The 24,264-nt window shown below is 37.3% G+C and overlaps 1 protein-coding gene across 2 annotated transcripts in view; it reads right to left on the bottom strand.

Moving 5' to 3' along the window:
• Positions 1-24,264, bottom strand: part of LOC124641103 (inactive dipeptidyl peptidase 10) — a 181,852-nt gene that overhangs the window by 12,597 nt on the left and 144,991 nt on the right. For both annotated transcript variants that reach the window (XM_047179079.1, XM_047179078.1), the window contains exons 7-11: positions 7,869-8,011; positions 7,384-7,526; positions 5,110-5,233; positions 3,536-3,771; positions 2,924-3,044 (exon numbers count right to left, since the gene is read on the bottom strand). In XM_047179079.1, the coding sequence (XP_047035035.1) occupies positions 2,924-3,044; positions 3,536-3,771; positions 5,110-5,233; positions 7,384-7,526; positions 7,869-8,011 (767 nt within the window). The remainder of the gene's footprint in view (positions 1-2,923; positions 3,045-3,535; positions 3,772-5,109; positions 5,234-7,383; positions 7,527-7,868; positions 8,012-24,264) is intronic.

Here is a 24,264-nt window from a genome sequence, read left to right as displayed (position 1 = left end):
ATGGGACAAGAAACAAACATGGGAGTACCCATGGAGAACAAAATGACTAGCGGAGGTGCCATAACGGAAAATCTCCTAAGAAAGTAGCGCGCCAAAATGCGGGTGAGCGGGGGACGAGGAATGTTACTGTCTTCGCCCTTTTACGCCTACTTTGGACTCAATCATTTGTTGTTATACCAAAAATCGTTGACAGATGTAGCAAAGAACCCAAAAGCCTTGTTAGTTCACATAACTTATGGTTTTGGTCACGCCCAACGTATTTATTTGACCTACCTGTCTTATTGGCATCTCCGCTAATCATTCCTTTCTCCCAGTCACCCGTGAAGTTCATGATATTGACCACAGAAAGACAAGGGACAAACACACGGGATGCGACTAGCTTATCTAACAATCTGTTTACTGAAAGAAGAAATATGATTTTATTTGTGGAGGCTGTTAATTTTGCTTGTTTACGACTGCCGTCGGATATATATGTTACCGTAAGATTACAAACATCGTTAGATTACAATCCATCTCGAGAGATTGTAAACTGTCGAATTATTGTGAACCGTAACATCTGATTGCAATTTAACGCATTATTTTTCGCTATATTATAATCTATCGATGAGAAATTGTCAAATTGTCAACTGTCCGAAAGCTCTCTCTGATTGGTCAGTCTTTTTGTAAGATCGACCAATCACGACCAGCCGTTCTGTTCCCATGGAGTTCCCGTAGAGTTAGGAATGAAATAGAGGTGTCAGTTAAATAAAATAAATGCTCTTCAAAAATTCTTCAAGTATTAAATTTATATAAAAATAACTCTTATAAAAATACAGTTAGGTATTTTGTCTTCAAATACAAACTAATATTTAAAAATAAAATAAAAGGGGTGCTAATTAAACAGGCTTCTTTTTAATATCATTATTCGCCCCCAAAAATGTATGTTGCCTTCTAAATTACTAAGTCAGCCACAATTAATAAAGCGTCGAGCATCTAAATAATACTATCTTAGCCACGAGTTATCTTCCACTCTAAATACAACTCAGCATGATGGTTATTTTTTTGCATCTAAATTTGTAGCATGCATTCTAACAGTAAACTTCTTAAATACTATTAAATGACATCATAAAAATATTTATTTACCTTCTAATTTTTTAACTCGTACCTACTGAGTTTTTTGTTTAAAATATAACACATCCCATATTAATTGACCCAGCATGGAAGTAAGCATGCAACATGCAGCAAGCATAACTTCTGTCACGGCTCCGGCGCTGCGGGGCTCCGGCGGTCCCATGCGAGCTTATCGTCGCAGATGGTTTTCACGCTCACCACCGCAGCTTCGGCTTGCTGGCCGGCTCCGCCGGCCAGCCTCAGCCGCGGCGGCGGGCGCTGAAACTACCTGCGCCTCAGCTCGCAGGCCGCCTCGCCCCTCCGCGCCTACGCGTTTTTGAATTGCACTCTAGGGGTAGGGCAGACAAGACTACGTGGAGTCGGTTTTGCAGCGATTCGTTTTCGTCACTAACTTCAATTTTTAATACAATTTTTAATTGTGTGTAATTTGAGTCTTAAAAATTAAGTACAATTTTTGATTTTATAAAAAATTAAACCGTCACTTATTTTTGCACGTCAAAGAGCTGTGACACCGGGAGTTGCAAAGAACATTGTCTTTTTTGACGTTCTACCAATCAGCGCGCAAGATGCATTCCGTTCTACGCCAGTTGACAATTTGACCGCTCTACATCGCTCTCGATCTTACAAAAAGACTGACCAATCAGGGAGAGCTTTCGGACAGTTGACAATTTGACAATTTCTCATCGATAGATTATAATATAGCGAAAAATAATGCGTTAAATTGCAATCAGGTGTTACGGTTTACAATAATTCGACAGTTTACAATCTCTCGAGATAGATTGTAATCTAACGATGTTTGTAATCTTACGGTGACATATATAAGGTTGTTATCATTTGAGGTTACGTGTTTACAACGTTAGGAGAAGTCGCACTAAGATTTATTTCTGTAGGTAAATACTTATAGCATTTTTTCTCAGACCACGAAATGTACCTAACATGGATCTTTTGTAAATATCGTTCTGCTTACTTACAAATTGATATTTTTATTTATACTAGCTTCCGCCCGCGGCTGGGCCCGCGTGGCTATGTGTTACTCCAGGGTATCACCTATCTACATACAAAATTTCAACCAAACCGTTTTTGCGTGAAAGAATAACAAACATACATCCATACATTCTCACAAACTTTCACATTTATAATATTAGTAAGAAGTAGGATATTAGTAGGATTTATTTATTTATAAGCAAGGAAAATGCCTAAATATTTGCCATTTCAAAATGTAGGTAAGTAGCTAATTTGAAAGTACCGAAATGAATAACTAAGTACTAGGAGATCATAACTGCTTTAGAACATACGTTTAATGACACTATATATCATATCCTGACTGCATGTGTCACCAATGTAGCGCAGATGTTAGTAAACTCGTATTCTGGCGTCCAGCCATAACGTTTTCAAAATAATGTGTTTCCCCTACTGATGCTATTTAAAAGCTATCATGTGGACATCATATATTTTATGTTTTCAACTGCATTTTATGTGCAAATGATCGAAAATAGAATCAGTCTGCTTTAATTGTTCGACTGAATTCGAATTTGAATTCGACAAAAGTGGTGAGGTGGCTCACCTATGTCTTGAACGTGTCCTCAAACAAACTCTTCACAGCTTTTGCTACCCTAGTACAATAGTGACCAATAGTGGCTCGGAACACTGAACGAGTCGCTGTGCAGAAATCATTTGTTTCAACGGGGGATGACGGTGGGTCGTATATTGGGCTAAAAACTAGATTTGTTGCGAGACGCCATTAAGTCTGGAGAAACTATTTTGTCCTCCGTGGGCGAGACCTATATTACAAGTTCTTTCGGTTAGTACTGACCTGTGAGTTACAAGTGACACAGTAGGGCAGTTTCTGCGGGGAGCCCGGCCTCGGCGCCTCGGATGATACTCTGTATAGATGCTGCTGCCCTGGTTTGCCTTCTGGGATACCCATGTAGTATCTAGAAAAAATAAGGTAAATTGAAGGATAAGGATTAACCTCCCCCACTCAGAGACATTTAATGATTACTTAAGCCATTCCTTAGTGAAGGATTTCTATATTATGACATTCCGTCACTAAGGAGTGACTTAAGTAATCATTTAAATGTCTCTGAGTGGGGAGGTAAATAAGGTTTTAACACAATTTTATTACAACACATAATACACCTATCTAAATGTAGTATGTACATAATAAGGATGGCCAAGTTTTTCTTAGAAAATAAGGGCTCGCTCAATTTTGTTTCCAGGTAAACATTATAAAAATCCCTTTTTAATTAATTTATTATAAATACAATAGTCTCTATATGTTTATCCTACTGCCTTTCACGACAAATCTACTGAGCTGGTTTAAATAAAATTTGGTGAACAGGTCGTCTAGCCTGAAAAAGGAGACGGGTTAAATTTTACACGGTTGCGGAAAGCTAATATCTTAAATCTCTCCATAAATACTTACATATGCTGATTAGCATGATCCCAAGCTAACAGCTGGACGACATCGAAGCTCCCATGAGTCAAGGGCAGGGCCCTAGGCCCGTGAGAGTTGTGCTCTGTCCTCACTATGTGACGGAAGAGGCCTGCGGGCCCGTCCCTCACTGGGGCTAGGGTCACCAGCGCCCCACCACCGGCAGACCAGAGGGGGGATGGGGCTGACTCCACCCACCCGTCTAGCCCTGAGGATATTCTGTATACCTGGAAAGAGGAGCTTCAGTTAATCCAAGAAAACTGACGATTGCAAGAAGTTATAATACCTTCATTACACATATCTGCTTTCCAAGGATGGTTTTGATACTGGCTATAAAATAAAATAGCACAGGATTTTTTATGGCTTTTTTTTGGAAAGTGTTCGTGGTGCCGAATTCAACGCGAAACGTATTTTATGGCCAAGAGAAATAAAAAAATAATCTGTTATGAGGAAGTTCCCTTTGCGGTAACTTTTAACTAGCGTTGACTTGAAAAATCCCGCTACCCAAGATAACTTAGTTTCACTGTCATTTTTGCTAAAAGCGACTTTTAATTAAATATTTGCGATTTTTAATTAAATAGTTTATGGTCTATAATAATTTTACACTTTTTATTAGGCAAGAGACAATACAACATAAAAAATTAATGGCTACCAAAGTAATTCTACATTTCATTTCAGTTTTTTTGGCCAGAGCACTAAAAAGTTATTTCCATAGAGAATAAAAAAGGACAAAGAAGAGGCTTCGAAACAAAAGTTAGAACGATTTTATAAATTCAAACCAAGGTATTAAAACATAACTTATGACTGTAATATCTAACCTGAAAAAATAAAATTTTATTAACGGTTTAAAATTGAAAAGATACTACAGTAACAGAATTTTAGTACGCCATTCATTAAAAAACTGAGCTTCGAATGAAATGAATGAAGTTACGATAGACAGTATCTCTGTATTTTAAAAACTTTGTTAAAACATTTTAGTTTGAATCATTTTGTGAACATTTCTTGTAAAACCACCGACAAAGATAATATTTTATGACAGTCACTTATTTTTATTTTATTCGTTTTCGAAATCAAAATCTTTTTTACTGGCACTGAAAATCTAAATTCAAATAAATTCTAGAATACTTTTCAAAATATGTAAATAAACATTTGTAGAGCTCAACCATGAGTTTTCATTTGATATTTTATAGGGTTTTGTTTTGAATGACTCCTATTCGTAATCAGACATACATTGACAGTATTTTCACACTAGCGAATTTTTCGCTCAGTTTTTTCTCGCGACAACGCTCGCATCGAGTGTTTTTATGACATACATGACAACTACCGATAGAAAAGATGTCGCCTGGAGACGCACGGCAGATGCTCGGTTTTGCTATACAAGACAAATGTCCACTAGTGTTAAAGTGTTGTAAATTACAAAACGATTTCCTAAAAACACGTTTTTTATAATTAAGTCAGACAGGTAGTCACTTCTTGTAAAACACTGGTACACAGCCGCGTTCGGTTAGTCTGGAAGCCGACCCCAACAAAGTTGGAAAAAGGCTAGGCAGATGAATAAACCTTACCTCCTGACAATACCACATAGGGCTCTTGCACACGGAGACCACTGACAGATTCTGCATCCTCGTGAGCCAGACCACACATACTTCTGTTAGAGACACCCATTGCGCGCTCGTGAAGTAATAGTCACTGAAACAAATAGTATAATTAGTTAAGGAAATATATCACTTATTTCTTTAAGCATAGAGCTTATTTCATTGTGGAGAAACACGCTTTCAATAATTAGTTAAGGAAATATATCACTTATGTCGTTACACATAGAGCTTATTTTACTGTGGAGATGCACGCTTTGTATAATTAGTTAAGGAAATATATCACTTATGACTTTAAACATAGAGTTTATATTACTGTGAGGAATATATTATTTTAACAAATGAACATAATTTTGTAACGAATGTTATTTGTTTCTTGTCGTATGCATTTCATTTTGGTTTTCGATAGTAATGAGTCGTATGTATTTCAGAATGATTTTCTGTAATAGAGAAACATGGGTATAGATATTTTATTTCAAGTTTATTTACTTCTGTGTGTAAATAGATATATGTACATGCATGAATATCGTTTTTATATATATATATATATCGTTTTTGTATGACTCGGCGACTGGTCCACTACTGAGCGTTTCCGAGCTTATGTATACAAATACTATGTGCATGATCATGTGTGTTTACATACACAAGCACGGCTCACCCACTTTCCTGAAAGTCATTGTTACCAAGCCAAGTTCTTGTCATGATCAGCGAGTTTGATTTTATACAATATGGAAATACATCTATATGTACCTAGGTACATAAGTAACGTTCTAGAAAATTACTAGCCTGTCGGAGACTAGACACCAGTCAGATTTACACAATAGACGACGACTAAAGTCTAACCATTTATTTTAATCAAACTATTTTAATTTCATGTCTAGCAAAAGCCATTTACAACTGTCAACCATAATACCTACACAATCTTTGTTCATTTTCATGATCAGATTTCCCTCAATTTTACTCCCAAAAAGAAATACAAGAGTCAAGAATATAATAATGTCAAAAACCTTGAATTTATAACAAAACATAATACCATAGACGCTTAGCAAAGACGGTAAAGTCTTGCCCATAAAGTAACAATGTAAATTGAAGGTCGATTCAAATATGGCAGCTCGGGACCGCCCACTTTGTATATTTTATGGGGTTGTTCTCATTTATCTAGCTCAGTTTATGGCTTACAACGGCTTAACCCAGTCGCTTTAGAGTATACTGCAAACTTTTAGTCGGCCGATAGTTTGTTTGGAATCATAAATTATGGAGATGAATGATAGTATGCATATTACAAAGGACAGGTATTTTATCTCATACAAGATTAGCCAACTGCTTAGAACATATTATAGTTCATAAGCGTTTGCTCAGACACAGGTGCACTCACTATTCCTTCACTCTCATAGCCCGATGGGACGGCAAACGACACGACTGGAGAGAGATCCGGCGCAGGACCGACATTTACGTAGGTAAGTACTCTCCGATGCACGGATGAATCAATCGCCAACTTCTAAACTATGGGCTGCTTTGTGAAAGTTTCTTATATCCCACAAAGCGATTTTTTGATCAAGCATTTAGCCGGTATCAGACCGCCTGAAAACTTGGATTGGAATCGAGATATACTTAAAAAAGAATGGATAAAATCGGGTCAACTGTCGGCCGACTGTTTAATCTGCACTCTGCAGGTACTCTTACAGTTTTCACTTTATATGGAGATGGGACCTTCTTCGTAAATAAACTACAAGCTTATAGTAAAGCATTTAAGTCTGCCTGCTTGGTTTTATTCGCGTAATTATTCATGTAAAAGGGGATTTTTGTCTTTTTAAAGGGTTAGGAGGTTAAATATTTGTATAGTGGGTAAAAAACAGGTGAAGGTATTTATTGTCATGTTTAGAAAGAGTTGTAGACTTTTTTGTGTAACGAGGCAAAAAGGTGTAATATGTTTCAGTCGGACAAACAACTTTAGTAATATTGAGCCGCTAAATATTGTTTTTGGCAGAAAGTAGCGCTACTGTGCATAGTTTTCGTTTTCACTAGATATCAAAAATAATTGAGATTTATGTTTTTCAAAGCAACAGCAATTTAATTCGACTTATTTATATTTTTCGAAGCAACAGCAATTTTACTCGACTTTCGCAGATATATCCAGTGACACATAAATAAAAGGCTTAAGAAGGAACATGATTAGTTTGAGTCATTTGAAGATTTCCCATGAAAAAGTAGATAACTAAATAAAATGATACTTATATGTTAACTTACCCCTCTTCTAATATAACTTTAGGCGGCGTAAGGTGTCTTGTGCGAATGTGTTTGGGGTCCGCGATATCGGCCACTGTCAGCGTCACCGTCGGGTTGTTGGTCCCAGGCTTAGGGTATCTCACGCTTCTGATCTCCGGGTACGTCTGGTACAAAATACATAACATTTGTGGGACAATTTGCATGTTTTCTGTAGCAAATCACGTAGAAAGTGGGGTTCTTAGAGTTTGGAATTGTCATTATAACAATGATTTGGGGATTATTTTTTGTCATTGAACGAAAATCTTCGGCAATCATTACACCCATACTGATTGCCGGAAGCCAGGAATTCTGACAACCAGGCTTACCAAGTGGTATTGTGTTGCACAGGTAACTGGGTTGAGGAGGCCACAAAAAAGTAAGTAATCACTGACAACTCACAACTTAACCAGTTTAGCAGTTTTTGGCAATTAATAACTTTTTATGCCTTGACATAAAATTGAATTTACCTTGGCAGGATCATCAGTATCCAAGGCTGCTCCATACCAGGGGTATTTTTGTTCGTGCACTAAACTGTCATTGAAGGTAGCATACAGCACCATGTGACCGTCCGCTGACATCCATAGCGCTGTTCGAGAGCCCAGGATCTCCTCTGAAACAATTGGCGAAGTTGAATGAACGTGTTTGAAGCTTATGGTCGCCTGGTACTTAGAACAATTTTTTCGTAAAGCTGGAAATCAAAAACTTGATTGATCGCAATGATATTTATTTTACGTTTTGTATTTAGGTCATCACATAGGTGGGTGACCGAATTTTAACAGCTTTTCCGTAAATCGGACAGTACGAAAAACCTCCGAAGTATTTTCATCATCTTTCAATCGTATTGTCAGATTGGTTTTCCATTGGACTAACACTAGAAAAACTATTATTTGTAGAACATTTACTTGGCAGTAATAAGTAAATGAATCAGTGGTAATAAATTGTAAATAAATACATACACCTGCCTACATATGTACATATGAAACGAAAAAATAAAATATGAATGTACCTCCATATCGCAACAAAACTGAAATATTTATTTTCACCTAAAAAAACTATTGGAAATGAGTACGAAATTGAATCTGCGACACGTTAAAGCAACGTTGTATGCGAAAATATTTTTCTACAGAAAACCATTTGTATTGAAAGCTCTTGAATATTATATTGGAACGGAATTATTAATTGTTGTTGATACACGTATCGATTTGAACGTTTTACAAAAGTCATCGTTGAGTTATTATAAATGTATGAGTGTGACTCATTTTTATGAGTATGTTTTGAGGTAAACACTGCGTTTGTCGCTGGTAGTCGGTAGATAGGTTGCCAACATTTCATGCCCAGATTATCCCATGTATCACCCGCGTTTGAAGGAACTATGTACATCCAGCTCATGGATAAAAAATAGACTATAGTTTATTCTGAGATATGTTGCCATGAAAAATACAAACTTTAGCTTTAATAATATTAGTATGAAGTATGTCGCTCCATATTATTTTAGTCCTATAAATAGGCCTACTAGCTTCCGTCCGCGATTTCGCCTGCGTAGTGTTCGGTTATATCGCGTTTCGAAGAGAATTCTTCAAAAGTCCGGGATAAAAACTATCCTATGTTCTTTCTCAAGGTCAACTCTATCTCTGTACCAAATTTTATTAAAATCGGTTCAGTGGTTTAGACGTGAAAGCGTAACAGACAGATAGACATACATACAGACAGAGTTACTTTCGCATTTACAATATTAGTAGGGATAACCGACCCCAACGTTTCGGATATGATATAATTTTACTATAACTCACTTAATTTCAGAATGTAAAAGATAAAGCCTGTGCCCTGTTGCAAACGGCAATTGTATTAGAATACTGTTGATGATAATTTTAGACCTGCCAAATATTGATAGAGATGTTATCAATACAATATGTCACCGTGTTGACGTCAGCAGAGTGCATCGAACCGTTGCACGGCACGTCAGTGCGTGCATCGTGCCAACCGCGTGAATATCATATGTGTACAGGGTGATTTATTCCGACGTGTGTTCTTATTGCGATAGTGTTTTTTTATGAATAGTTACGACTGTGTTAGTATGAATTTAGTTTTACTTCAATATTTTACACATTGTTAAATTCACAAGTTTTTGAAAGCTGACTTCAACGAGTAATTATCTGCCCTTGAAATATAAAGAAGTGTAGATCATTATTTTTAGAATCTTTGAAATCTCTTGATTAAAAAATTCATCAGAGATTTGCCAAATATTGATGGAGATGTTATCAATATGTCACCGTGCTGACGTCAGCAGAGTGCATCGAACCGTTGCACGGCACGTCAGTGCGTGCATCGTGCCAACCGCGCGAATATCATACGTGTACAGGGTGAATTATTCAGACGTCAATATTTTTTTTGTGAATAGTTACGAATATTCGAGTACGGATGTATTTATTCATTTTACCACAAATACAGTTTTGATTTTACTGCTATACTGCAATTGTTAGATTAGGTGTTACCTGCGGTTTTACTCGTGAAAACAGAACTACTACTCCTACTCACGACGATTCCGATTGCTCACGACGATTTGTACGAATATCTCGCAGTATTTGTATGAAAACAACTATTTCGATGTCGAAAGCTGGCGATATACTGCTTTTTAGAAAAGTATTTTGTTTTCAATGAATGAGTTTATTATGAAAATTCTTATGTAGCCCACATTTGAGACGTTGTTACCAACGAAGTCTAATTTATCCAAAATTCAAACAGTACTTGAATAAAACACCCTATATACTCTTATCTAATAATATCTCACAGATGTGATGCAATGGTTCGTAGTCGCTCCTCGTAGTCACTGACATTAATTACTCAGCCTACATTATAATATTGAAAAGGATATTACGATACCTACTCTGAACATTGTATGGGAGCCTGGGTACTTGTGTAGAAAAAAGATTCTGTATACTAACATTTTTCTTTGTTCTTTGATTTACTTGTGTAAAAAAACATTAAATTATTATATATATGTATTTATTTTATTAAAACTGTATTAGATATTATACTCAGAATTCTGTCCGAATTTAAATAATGTTTGTTAATTAATAATAATCTGTGAAGTTGCATAATATTTGGACTTATTTTGCAATCAGACACGAAATAACGTTATGTGAAACTTTTTAATTAGAACAAAATTGTATTGCCTATGCACTGAAGAAGGTGAGACAAATGCAAGTCGATATTTTAATGTACACTTGCTATTAAAGCTGTAAGAAAACCACTGAAAGAGAAAACCCTGGATGTTATCCAAAAATATACACAGAAAGAAAAGGATAGACTATCTTATGTCAACATACATTGCATCCCTACTTACTTTCCCTCTAACTTATATCTACTTACATAATACACATACTAAGTACCAAGTATGTAAAGAACACACCGCTACCTTCATTATACTAAAAATGCTGTAAACTTAAAAGTTACGTACAGTGTAAGTACCTACATTTGTACTTCTAGCAAAAAAGGAGCATTGTTCACGCCTAGGAAATGCAAAGGCGTATAATTTCAGACTTCCATGTTTTTTACAACGCTTCTCGTTAGAAACTACATATACAGAGATGTAGCGTCGGCATAAAAAAGTTCCACTTCAATGGGCCGGTGTTTGCTAAAAACGAAGGTTGCGTCAGCAGAAAATTGTTCATGTTTTGGAATTTTCTTTGAAGCGAACAGAGATAAGGTGAAAGCCAGTGAGTGTAAATTTCTTATCGATTGGTAATTTTTAGGCGCTGTTTAGTCAATTCATCGTTAACAGTTCATTTAGCTAATTTGGTGTTCCAATTTATTTATCAGTATCAGTAAATTTGCATCAGTTTTGATTATAATTTAAGTGAAAATTAATATTGCGTTACCAATACTTCTTTTTAGGGAAATCGAAGTAATAATTAAGTACCGAACCTATTTTACTGTTTAGCCACAGAACCATTTTATTATAACAACCGATTTTCAGCAGTGGACGTCCTATGGCTGAGATGATGATGATGATGATGATGAACCGATTTTAATTTAATAGCGGGAACGAACCCAAGACATTCATAATAACTGAATTTTTCTTAAAAATATTAAATCGGAAGGGTACAAAAATCTCGTATTTGCAAATGAAGTATTCAACTGCAAAAGCTAAAAAAAAAAAAAAAAGTTAAAACTAACGAATTTCGGAGCCGAAAATCCTCTCAAATTCGCCACTCTTCACACGGACGAACATAGGAAATAAATAAACGATCATCAGAAATACGTGACCTAACCTTTCACGCAACGATTTATTTCGTCACCATTTTGTTCACCACATCTGACTGTCCAGTGTCTAGTGTGAGTTTTACTAATTTACTTTCATCATCATCTTCCCGAGCCTTTTCCCAACTATGTTGGGGTCGGCTTCCAGTTTAACCGGATGCAGCTGAGTACCAGTGTTTTACGAGGAGCTACTGCCTATCTGACCTCCTCAACCCAGATACCCGGGCAACCCAATACCCCTTGGTAAGACGCATTCGTTTGCAGACTTACCTACTGCTTCTGACTACCCGTAACGACTGCCAAAGATGTTCAATGACAGCTGGGACGTACAATAGTTGCTAACTAACTTAACTAGATGCGTAAATTATCATACAGCTTAATTATGTAACATTAATTTTATAACTGTTTATTTAATAAAGGCTGTCACCGGCACTTGGTCGTATTATAAACGTTCCCACTCACGAAATAGTGCACATTATTATCCGGCAAATGAATTAAGGTGTCTCATTCAAATCAATCTTTCTCCTTGTGATAAGAGGCCTGACGACATAACATACGACTCTTTATTTCAGCCGTATTATAATTACGTATCGAGAGCATTAACACTTACCACTTACAAAACTCGGAATGACCACTCTGATTCAAAATTTAAATTCTCTGTTAGCATAAAGTTTGTTTGAATTAATAAAACATTAGAGTGAGTTTGCTCACGTTACCGGGGTCTGCAAAGGTCAGCGCCAGTGTTTACTTTACACAGCTATGACACATGTGTGTGTGTGTACACATACTTACATACATGTGATGTGAAAATCTTTGAGATTATATTTAGCTGGGGGAAGTAATCAGGTTCAGTGGGTATTGGTGTATTTATAAGTTGGGAAAATGTGTGTAGAAAAACCTGCTTGAAATTAAGTATGAAGTATTAAGCAAATAATGACTACCTGTTCTGCTCTGTTTTTATCGTCCCACTGCTGGGCACAGGCCTCTTCTCACACGGAGAAGGATGACTACTTATCGTATGTACGTCGTATGTTTCATTTTTCGTCCGAACCTCGACCGAGAACAGACGTGTTTCGTGTTTGCCGTTAATTTTATTAAAGTACCGCCTTTTGCTAAAAATAAAATAAAAAGTGTAAATTACTCAATTCTTTCGTACTAAATTCGTACTCCGTGCGCTGCTGCTGGTACCCCATACTGTCATTGCTACACACATAAAAGGTACAGCGAATATGCGAAGAACTAACTCACGGGACGCATCATAACATTTCCTGACTACTAGGAAATCAGATGCGCGCGAAGCCGTGCGTGCCGGAGAGCGTACGCAGTGCAACAGTGGCAAGGTGAGAGCGAGACAGAAACATAGTCTCAGAAATCGAAGCTTCAAACAAAGTAACAGGACCTCATTAGCGTCGTTTTCTAAACTTGCTTGCATAAGAACATCATATTAGCGCTCAACGATCGGCGCAGGCATAGCCGTGTGCGAAAAGTACGGGCCTCCTGGGCTTTGGGTTCCGAGTTCGAATCCGACGAAGGGAAATATTTATTTTTTTTTTTTAACTTTTTATTATAATTTTTCTCTTACAATATATTTTACAATGTCTGTAAAACGAACACCACCACGAGCAACATCGCCACTTGTACAAGTCGGATCCGGTCCTAAACTGCTCCCTCTGACCCCGGAGTCCGAAACCACTTTTAGATCACAAAATAATAAGCGCAAAAACGAACATGGAGAAGAAGTTACGAATGCGATTCACAAATTCGAAACGATGTTTACATCATTTGAGGCGAAACAGGAAGTCAAATACAATGCACTTCTACAAATTGTAAGCGAAATAAGAGAACAAAGCTCTGGTATCAAGGATTCAATCGAGTACATCTCAAAGCAATACGAAGATTTGAAAGTGAACTTTGACAAACTTCAGTTAGACTGGAGAAATAAGATGTCATATATCCAAACCCTGGAGGATCGTATTGATCAAATGGAAAGAAACAGTAGATCTGCTAGTATAGAAGTTAGAAACATCCCTCTAGAAAAAAAGGAGACAAAGAAGGATCTCTGCAACGTCATAATCAGTCTTGGTCAAACCTTATCTCTGCCATTACAAAAGTCTGACATCCGTGACATCTATAGATACAACACAAAATCATCTCAAGAAAAACCACTTGTTGTCGAATTTACATCTGTTATCACGAAAGAAAACATACTGCAATCAGTCAAAACCTACAACAAGCACAACAATGAAAATAAACTATCTACAAGTAATCTACAGTTGCGAGGACCCACAAAACCTATTTACATCTCGGAGAATCTGGCTTACAAAACAAGACGACTTTATTCAATTGCTCGTAACTTTGCAAAGGCTAATAAGTACATTTTTTGCTGGACAAACAATGGCAGAATATATATTCGGAAACAAGAAGGTGACCAGGCTACTCGTATAGATTCTGAAAGTGATCTTCATAAACTACAAATTTGACTACCTAAGATCTCTTGTGATATTAGTTTTTTGTACCTGTCTTTGAAAATGCGCCGATTTTCTGTACTTGTGCGCTATTTTCGATTTTACTCTTCATTTGTTTTCGCCTATTGTATAGATATTGCATGCGCTAACGATAAGAATTCTTGTTACTACACCTACACTTTACACACATTTGTATATATTATTCACTCAAAACAAATACTCAACACACTACAAAACAAATCCAAAGCAATTAAACGAAAACTCACTCTATCAAACTTTCTCACACTATACATACTACTGCGACACACATACCCCAACTGTTACAAACATGCAAGGCAACCAACACACATACATTCATATCATACACTAGAAGTCATTCCATATACCCATTCTAATAACACTATCACCCCCATGGATTCGGGCTGCCACCTCGCTACTATTGATTATCCAAATTTTATGACTCACTATTTTAAATCAAAACACAATGGTTGAGATTGCTGATATCACTGTTGATCTGGAGAATTTTGAAATATCAGATTCCCTTATATGTTCCCCAGAACAATGTACAAAATATATCAACAGTAACCCTAGATCTATAACAGTATTCCACGTTAACGTTCGTAGTGTTAATTGCAATTTCGATAGTGTTGTAGTTATCTTGCAAAGAATTGACATAAAATGTGACCTGATAGTGTTGACCGAATGCTGGCTAAAAAAAACAAATGACTGCCCATACTTGGAAGGTTACACTTCCTTTAAAAGTAATCACAGAAACCAAAATGACGGAGTTATAATTTACACTCGGACCAACCTTGACTGTGTCATCACTGAAGTGGACCTCAGTGATTCTAATTGTCTCATTGCTAAATGTGGCTCAGAGTTTACACTTGTCGCGATATACCGCTCCCCCTCCAAGCATGATGCTGGTTCGTTTATATCCAGTCTAGACGATTTACTTAGAACACTGACAAAGTACAAAACTATCGCTCTAATTGGAGACATCAATATAAACATCTCACTTGATAACAGTGATCTCAATTCCGAGGACTATCTGACCACTTTGGCATCTCATGGTCTTCTTCCGGCACATGTATTTCCAACTCGTTCTGGTAACTGCCTAGACCACGTCATTCTGAAAACTTTGGGTAAGTCCAAAACTATTATCCTCGATGCTCCACTTACCGATCACGTTCCCCTATTGTTTCACGCTGAGCTCAACGTTTCCAAAAATGTAAAATTTTGTCCCTATCGCGAGCGAACGAATATCCCTAGCGCTGTCAAGGACGTTGAAGGCATTCAATTCGCTAGAATCCTCGAATCCGACAACCCTAACGAAGCCGCAGATATGTTTGTGGACACTCTGACCTCCATAATTAATAAAAACACAAGGAAAGTTAAGATTCCGAATAAAAAAAGGATTATAAAACCCTGGATCACGCCCGGACTTTTAAAATGTATCAAACATCGGGATAAATTAAATAAGATTACTAAAAAGTCAGCGCCGGATGACACGTCAAAAATCATATATGTCCGGTATCGTAATTTTTGCAATAGACTATTAAAAAAAATAAAACACAACTATAACCAGTCTGAACTTCAAAAGCATCAGAAAAACCCTAAAGCTACCTGGAATATCATAAGAGAGTTAGCTAATATGAAAAAAACATCCCAACCAGCGCTGGACCTTCTGAATAACAACAATGCCGTATCATCTATTAATGCAGTAAATAAGTACTTTGCACATGTTGGCCAAGAACTAGCAGCAAAAATTGCCACACCCTTATATAACACCCTATCTGATTATACATCCAGCTCCAACCCACCCGTCGCCTCCTTTGCTATGCTACCTGTTGACGATGCAGAATTGGAGTCGGTTATTATGAGTTTGCGCAATGACAGTGCTGTTGGCGCTGACAAAATACCTACTGCGTTTTTAAAGGCTGCTAAATCCCTCCTGATAACACCATTAAAACATGTAATTAATCTTTGTCTACACAAAGGTGTATTTCCTACTGTTTTTAAAAAAGCTGTGGTACATCCTATACACAAAGTTGGTGACAGAAAAAATGTCAGTAATTATCGACCCATTTCAGTGCTTACCTCGCTTTCAAAAGTCTTGGAAAAAGTTCTCAATTCCCGGTTAATCAATTTCCTAGAAAAGAATGACATTCTTGCGCATAATCAGTATGGGTTTCGGAAACAAAAATCTACTGAGGATGCTGTCATGGACCTAACGAACAATATTGTTGGCACTTTGGATAGGAAGATGAAAACTTTAGGCGTGTTTCTCGACTTATCTAAGGCGTTTGACACTGTTTCTGTCAGCATTCTTCTGAATAAAATGGAATGTATAGGAATAAGAGGAGTAGCTCTGGACATATTTAAAGATTACCTTACTGAACGAAGCCAATGCGTAAAAATAAATACTGTTTACAGTGACTTCACTTCCCTCACAGGTTTTGGGGTGCCACAGGGCAGTGTTCTTGGCCCCACACTGTTCCTAATATACGCAAATGACCTCTGTCAGCTGAATATACCCAACTGCAAATTATTTGCATACGCAGATGACACGGCTGTACTTGTGCACGGAAATTCCTGGGAAGAGGTTAGGGTAACGGCAGAGAAAGCCATTAAAATTATTATGAATTGGCTAAGTAATAACCTACTCACTCTCAATCTCGCAAAAACAAAGTACCTAGCTTTTTCATCCTCCAAAAGATCACAACCGAGAAATGAAACCCTATCACTAAAAGCCCACTCTTGCTATAACTCAAACACCCAGATCTGTAATTGTCCATATCTAGAGCGCAGTTATGATATAAAATACCTTGGTGTCTTTCTTGATAGTACTATGAGCTGGCAAAAACACCTCAAAACACTAACCGGCCGCGTCCGCAAACTGATATTTGTCTTCAGCAGGCTTAGAACAACCTTAGTAGCTAGTTTGATTATGGCTGTGTACTATGCCTTAGCTCAGTCTCTTCTCTCATACTGCATAACCGCGTGGGGTGGTGTTTGTGCAACGGAATTCCTAAAACTTGAAAGAGCGCAGCGAGCTGTCCTAAAAGTTATGTTGAACAAACCGCGAATGTACCCTACGTCCCTTTTATACAGTGAGTCCAAAATTCTGACGGCAAGACAGCTCTTTGTGCTTCAAGTAATTCTTAGGAAACATAAGTCTCTGAAGTATGACCCACATCTTTTTAAAGGCAAGCGACGTAAAACTCATGTTTGCCCCCTAGTACGTCATAAGACAACACTGGCTGAACGACATTATTATGTTCTCTCTGCCCGTCTATACAATAAGGCAAATATGTACCTTAGTATATATGCATACTCTCTCACGAAGTGTAAAATATTGCTAAAGGACTGGCTCCTGACCCTTACATACAAACAGACGGAATGTCTATTAACTCCAACTATATAGAACTTTGGTTTATATACTTGGGGTATACTACTCACACTCCCGATGCACACACACGCTTAAACCCACACCCACTTACACCCACACACTTACACCCACACACACGTACACCCACACACACGTACACCCAACATACTTACACACACTTAGACTTATGCTTACAATTTTATTCTATTTTAATTTATTTAGTTTTTTTTTTTTTTTTTTTACTTTTATACTCTTTAAAATGTATCCGCAACTATTTCCCACTGGCTTACACATTAGGCTCTGTCATAATTGTCAAAATGATTGCTAACTACCTGACACACTAAAGACGAAAGACCCTGTCTCCTGTAATACAGTTATTCAACTAGTACAGGCTACAGGTGCTCTTTTCCACTCACTAAGTCATGTACTACGTAGTTGTATTAAGCGATTTTTGTTGTGGAAAAAGAAATATTGTACCCTGTTTCTTGGATGAATAAAGTTTTATTTTTTTATTTTTTTTTTTTAATATATGTACATGTACTTATGAAAATTAGAGAAAACGCCACTATGTTACTTCTTTTCAAAGACGTTTGCAGTAATCATCATCATCCTATTGCCTTATCCCAATTTTATTTTGGGTCGACGCAGCATGTTTTCTCTATCGCCCATCGTTTCTCTGGTCGTCCTCTTCCACTATATCCATCGCCAAATTCGATTCGTCAAAACGACTTCTCCATCCACCAACTACCAATCAAACATATTGTTCAGTATCAAAAGGTTGTATATGACTCGTTATCAAAACTTTTGCGTTCAACACTATATAACATTTATTTCCAGGGTGTGAAAGCAATAAAATTTTACGATTTCTATATGAACTTTGTTATGTATGCTACGTACGAGTCATCCATTAAATATTTTGATGTTTTTGTACCATTGAAAAGCAAAAATAAAATAAAAAAACTACACTGTAACGTGATGCCAAAGTAAACGTTGGTAGTTTTGTGTCAATAATGGACTTTTATTCAAAATTCAATCAAAAATCTAAACAAAAACAGTTTTTCAGTATGCACGTTGTTGCTACTTTTTTTATTACGATGACATAGCTGTATGGGCTCAAAATAGATATTAAGCTCTTGTCTTTAGCATAGATTTAGCGTGCCATTTATTTGGTGGCATTATAAGTATTTGCAATGTTACAACTTGTCTGTATTGCAACTGTGTTAAAATGGTATATCATAATTATTAAACTTCAGAGGTTTTTGAATAAACAGATGACGAATCTATCTGAATATTCTTGATTTAAATCAACCATTTTGATGTCAGCAAAGACTATAAAACTACTGTGTCCTTTGTAGATGTTAGTGACAACCTATTTTGACAAAATTGCAAAGGCTAAAATTGATCCTAGCTTTTGTAAAACCTAATTTCAGAAAAATTCAAAAGATCGCTGATTTCTCTGAAATTTTCGTGAAGGCTTCTATTTTCTACCTCTGAAGTCTAGAGATATCTTCTATAATATAGAGGGTTTACTAGGGTTTCATGGGCAGTAGTTAACTTGCGCTTGAAAAAAAACCCTAAAAACTGTGTTTACAGACAAATTACCGGATAAAATAGTCTAGACTGAACCGCAGGTGTTGCCTCAAAGATGTCTCAAGGCCAGTTCATGTATTTAACAAATAAATGTGTTTGTTTTAGTGACGGGAAAATTTTAGCTCACACCTTTAACAAAGGCTGCGTGTAAATAACATTAGTCAATACATAGTTATATAGAATTCGAGTTATGTAGTGATGTCAAAGTAACTAAAAATGGATGATGATTTATTGATTAACTTAGCTATCATCATCGTCCTATTGTTCCACTGCAGGGCACAGAGAAAGAATTAGCGTCAATCACGGCGTTTTAGACTTAAAAATTCAGGCTTCAGCAAGATGTTTTCTTCCTCCTTTAGTTTATTATTCGTGGCCAAGATGAAAGAACATGTAACTTAGAAAAGTAACTTTGCATTTGCCTGTCCTGGAATCTAATCCTATTAAGAGGTCGGTGCTTTAACCACCAGGTTTATTTTCGGGCAATTGGTAATATTCTAGCTCTTATTTAAAGCAATCTATTTAAATCATATTCTCAATAACCAAAACTAAAAAGCTTACACGCAAAAAATGTTTATATCACAGATAAACCTAAATTCTTAATGCTTCGTTAAAGAAAAAATTTGTGCCGCACAGCCTTCTAAAAGTAGTCTAAAGGTCAGGCTAGACTAACACATAAATAGCTTGTATATGAGGTCTAGTGTTGACTCTGCCTCTGAGCTGGCTTTCTACCCTATGTTGTAGGGTGACTGTAAATCTGTTTGTGGTGTTGGAAAATATTGCGAGTGGGCTAGGAATGGGCGAGAAAGAAGTATGTAAGATAATGTTACTAAAACAGGTTTTATATAATGCTGATAAATATGAATTATGATTAAATAAATTAGAAGTAATATAATAGATAAATGGCGTGATAGCTGGTGAACTTAGCACGACAGTAGCATTCTTGATTGACTAAGTCATCCGCCAAACATTCATGTGAATGAATATGGCATTTAATTCATTTATTTCTATGTATAATTTTTTTGAGATTTTTTCTCAGAAAAATTAAGTAAATACATATATACGAATGTCTATCAGTTGTCTACAACCTATAGTGTGATCTCTGTAAAAAAAAATACATATAGTTTATACATCCAACCCCCAGTATTTATTCATACGGTTTATAGGTACATACACACCAGTCACTAAACATGCAAACTACTTCAGCAACAATTTAATAGTGCGTGTTATTATTCCACTATTTGTGGCAACAATGTTTATTTTACCCCACTAAGCAGGCTCACCCTACCCGCATATTGTAGGGGAACTATAAATATTACTTATCATAGGGACGCCCTGTATAACAGAGTAGAAAATGCCTACAACTGAGGGTAGGAGATCCTATTATAAACGATGACGTCATAATTCAGGTTTGAATCCAAAATAATTCTGTAAGGACTTAGGTACGTTTAAATAATAATATCGGGTCCCATGGTAAGTTATTAATTAACTTGTGTTGTGGATGCTAACAGAACTGATATCTTTCATATAGCTACATTATACATATTATAACGCCCGAACCACGGCCAATAAGCATGCTCATGACATAAATGTCAACCGTGCCAAGAATCAAACCCGGGACTTCATGTTCGACAGTCCGGCATGGTGACTATTTGGCCATGTTTACGTCATTCTGAACTGAAAATACTTAAGGAACTCTAAGATAGCAGAAAGATGTTACGTAGGTTAAATTAGACGCAGAATTGATAATTTCAAAAGTGTCCATAAAATTAATGCCTTTAGATTTCTTATTATAATAGTCAAAACTTCACATTTATATGATTTTCTATTAAAATAATAGCTTCAAAATCAACATTTCGGTTATTAGACTAATCTACCCTGCTGAATGTCGTAGTACCTACCCTTATAAGTAAACCCCATTTAGAGAAACGCCTAGGCTTACCTAATACCAGTCACAATCTAACAGAAAAACCTGAACATATATACTAGGTACTTCATACAACAAAAACATCGACTTTTTCCATCTTTTCGGTCTCAATAAAGAGACTTATCCGATGGTATCAGGAATCATGGCGACCCACCGACACCCGCCGTCACTGTGTCGGTAAATAAACAATTTATCACGGCCGCGTCGCCACTGGCTTTTTCGCTTCACTTAGAGAATGTATGTATTGGGGCTCTCGTTACGGTAAAGCTTTGAGTGTTAATAGGGGTATAGTGGATGTGGGATATTTCTGTTTTGTACACTGAAAGGCTTTTCTCATAGATAACTGTAGTCATTGTTATGAGAATTTTTAGAACATGTTTCTTATAGTTATAACTAGAGGTATATAAAGATTCCTAAAGAGGACATGTGTATATTGTAGCGGTACTACAACTGTTAACACCGCCATCTACACAGTCGCCGACGCAACTCTCAGACAAGAATCCTGCATCGCACATGCAGTGTTCGCGCGCACATTAATATACGCGTAGATCACCCCGACAACAACTGTAGGGCAGTAGCCCGCCGGACAAAAACACCTGTCCGGTCGGAGGATCCTCCCTTTAGTGCGAGGTATGATGAGCTTTACTCTCTGCTCTCATACCTCCACAGTGGTGACCCCGACGTGATATGAACACGCAACTTTCGAGCTACGTGACGTCATCAGCAAGACCTTCCTCAAGCTCTCGAGCGACGAGTCCTTCAGCCAGCCAGCTTCAAATGGGTATCCCTGGCCACCAGCATGTTGCGGACGCACATACCTGGTCAGCACCCTCAGCCACATCCAGCGACCTAGGCTCCAGCTCACTGCACTTCGGCCGGTCGAGTATCTCCCTCGCCGAAGCAGTCGCTAGCCACTAGCGCGGCGCTGTGCAACTCTCGCAGCGCCGGTCCCGACTCACTGGGATTCGCAGCACCGCCGTAGCAGCCAGTTCCGACTCACCGAGAACCTCGCGGCAACGCATTGGCAACAAGACTAGCTAGCACTTCAAGAACTTGTACCATCGACCTCCGGTCTCCGGAGGGGAGTGATGTAGCGGTACTACAACTGTTAACACCGCCATCTACACAGTCGCCGACGCAACTCTCAGACAAGAATCCTGCATCGCACATGCAGTGTTCGCGCGCACATTATTATACGCGTAGATCACCCCGACAACAACTGTAGGGCAGTAGCCCGCCGGACAAAAACACCTGTCCGGTCGGAGGATCCTCCCTTTAGTGCGAGGTATGATGAGCTTTACTCTCTGCTCTCATACCTCCACAATATAATATAGTCGACAAACAAAGAGTTCTAAAAATAGAACTGAAACAAATATTTTAATAAAAAATAAATAAATAACAATACTATTTGGTAGAATCAAGTCCAGTTATTTTATGTAACATTCATTCTCAAAAAACAGACACAAAAGAAAAGGCAGAGACACAAATCTAGAATTACATCAAAAACTTCAAAAAGCTAATCAAGTTGACAATTGTACTCCAAAGCCCTATAAAGCTCGTGACTCACTCAATCCAAAGTCTTTCGATTTAAAAGTTCAAAGTTTTCGCTATGAAGGTGCGTTTCATTTCACGACTCGATGACATTTGAAAGATAAGATAGCTGGCAGACATCTGCCGAATAAATTGTTAGACAGAATGCTGACGATGGTTCTGTAGGTTCCATTAATTTTGTGTGGTATCTTTATTGTGGTGAGATGTGGTTGTTTTGTTAATAATGATGTTCGCTACAAAGTAGGTAATGGAAATAAAGTTGATGGTAATGTGGTAAAAGAAATACTGTTAAGAAACCAGAACTTAAACATAGAATACATAACACAATGTTGTTTTGCAGCAATTAGCTGTCAAAATCATAATATGCAAACAAGGACACAGATGATAAAAAACTTGTAAACTGAATATACATATATGGAACTCCGAAACGGTGAAAATTTTGCAAATTCAGTTTTAGTATCTTTACTTACTTACCTATTAAGTCCAAGAATTTGGACACACACCTACTTATTCAACGCTTAAACTAACTTAACACACTCGAGTCTCAAAGGAATTTCAAGACTTTGCCCCTTTGCGAAGCTCCCAGAAAAGGCACAGACCCTTTTCGGCACGTTTGTGTAAAAATAACTATAAAATTGTCAGAAAGCTTCGGGAATTTAGTTGGGATGAGGGCATACCATTGGCTGGGTCCTCTTTTTCAACAAACAATGTGTAATTTTCTTGCTAGTAGTACGTGTCAATATGTAGTTCCATTCTTGGGCCTTTAAATTGCTGTAGACTTTCTGCATTCGGAATCAGACAGGGTAATAGAAAAGTGGTTAGTTTTCGATAGGGATCATATGGTCTTAAATAAAATTATTACATTTTTTGGTGTTTCTAGAGACTGTCAAGCGATGAGACCTTTGCTTGCATCAGTTTAAGTATTCAAAAAGAGAGTTCAGTAATTTGGTTCTACTTATCAAAAATCAACGCTTCTACTACTACACCAACAGATCAGCAATTAGATTTTGATCCAAAACCGGATACTATTGAACATGACTAAACTAGGCTAGCCCCGAAAATAGCAGACTTCATCAGTGTGACCTGAATGTCAAGGTCAAAGCGTGTCTAGGTCAATTACCGTGGTCTCCGGCTGTCGGGCCTACATCTCTGTCAGCTGGTGTAATGGTAGTCTAGTGTATAGGACTTTCAGTAAGAAAATATAAAATCACTATTTAGGTATTTTGTTTATATCTACATCAGAATGAACTTTACTACATCCTCAAAAGTCCAATTTTGGACCAAAACTGGATACTATTGACCGTGACCAAATAGACTGGTCCCGAATATAGCAGACTTCATCAGTCTGACCCGAATGTCAAGGTCAAAGCGTGCCTAGGACAATTATCGTGGTCTCCGGCTACCGGGAGTGGCCATACATCTCTGTCAGCTGGTGTATGGGACTTTTGTTTTACGGAGGATAGTGTTAATCGATTGTGTTTTGTTTCACTTTTGGAATTGATATTGATTTCTAATGTCTTATCTATTGTTTGTCTTTAAGTAAAAGTTCAGTAACTACATAAACATCCGGTTTTCTTACTTTGAAAATTGGACGTGAAAAGTCATATTAAACAGTTATTTTAAGAAAATTGACGTTTACGTTGTCGGTAAACTTGGGCCTTAATATGTGCCAAAGAAGCTGC

Source organism: Helicoverpa zea, chromosome 22, assembly GCF_022581195.2.
Source record: "Helicoverpa zea isolate HzStark_Cry1AcR chromosome 22, ilHelZeax1.1, whole genome shotgun sequence".
In the NCBI taxonomy this organism is placed as follows: domain Eukaryota; kingdom Metazoa; phylum Arthropoda; class Insecta; order Lepidoptera; family Noctuidae; genus Helicoverpa; species Helicoverpa zea.
The sequence above is the reverse complement of the archived record's forward strand: the minus strand, read 5'-3'. Positions and strand labels throughout refer to the sequence as shown.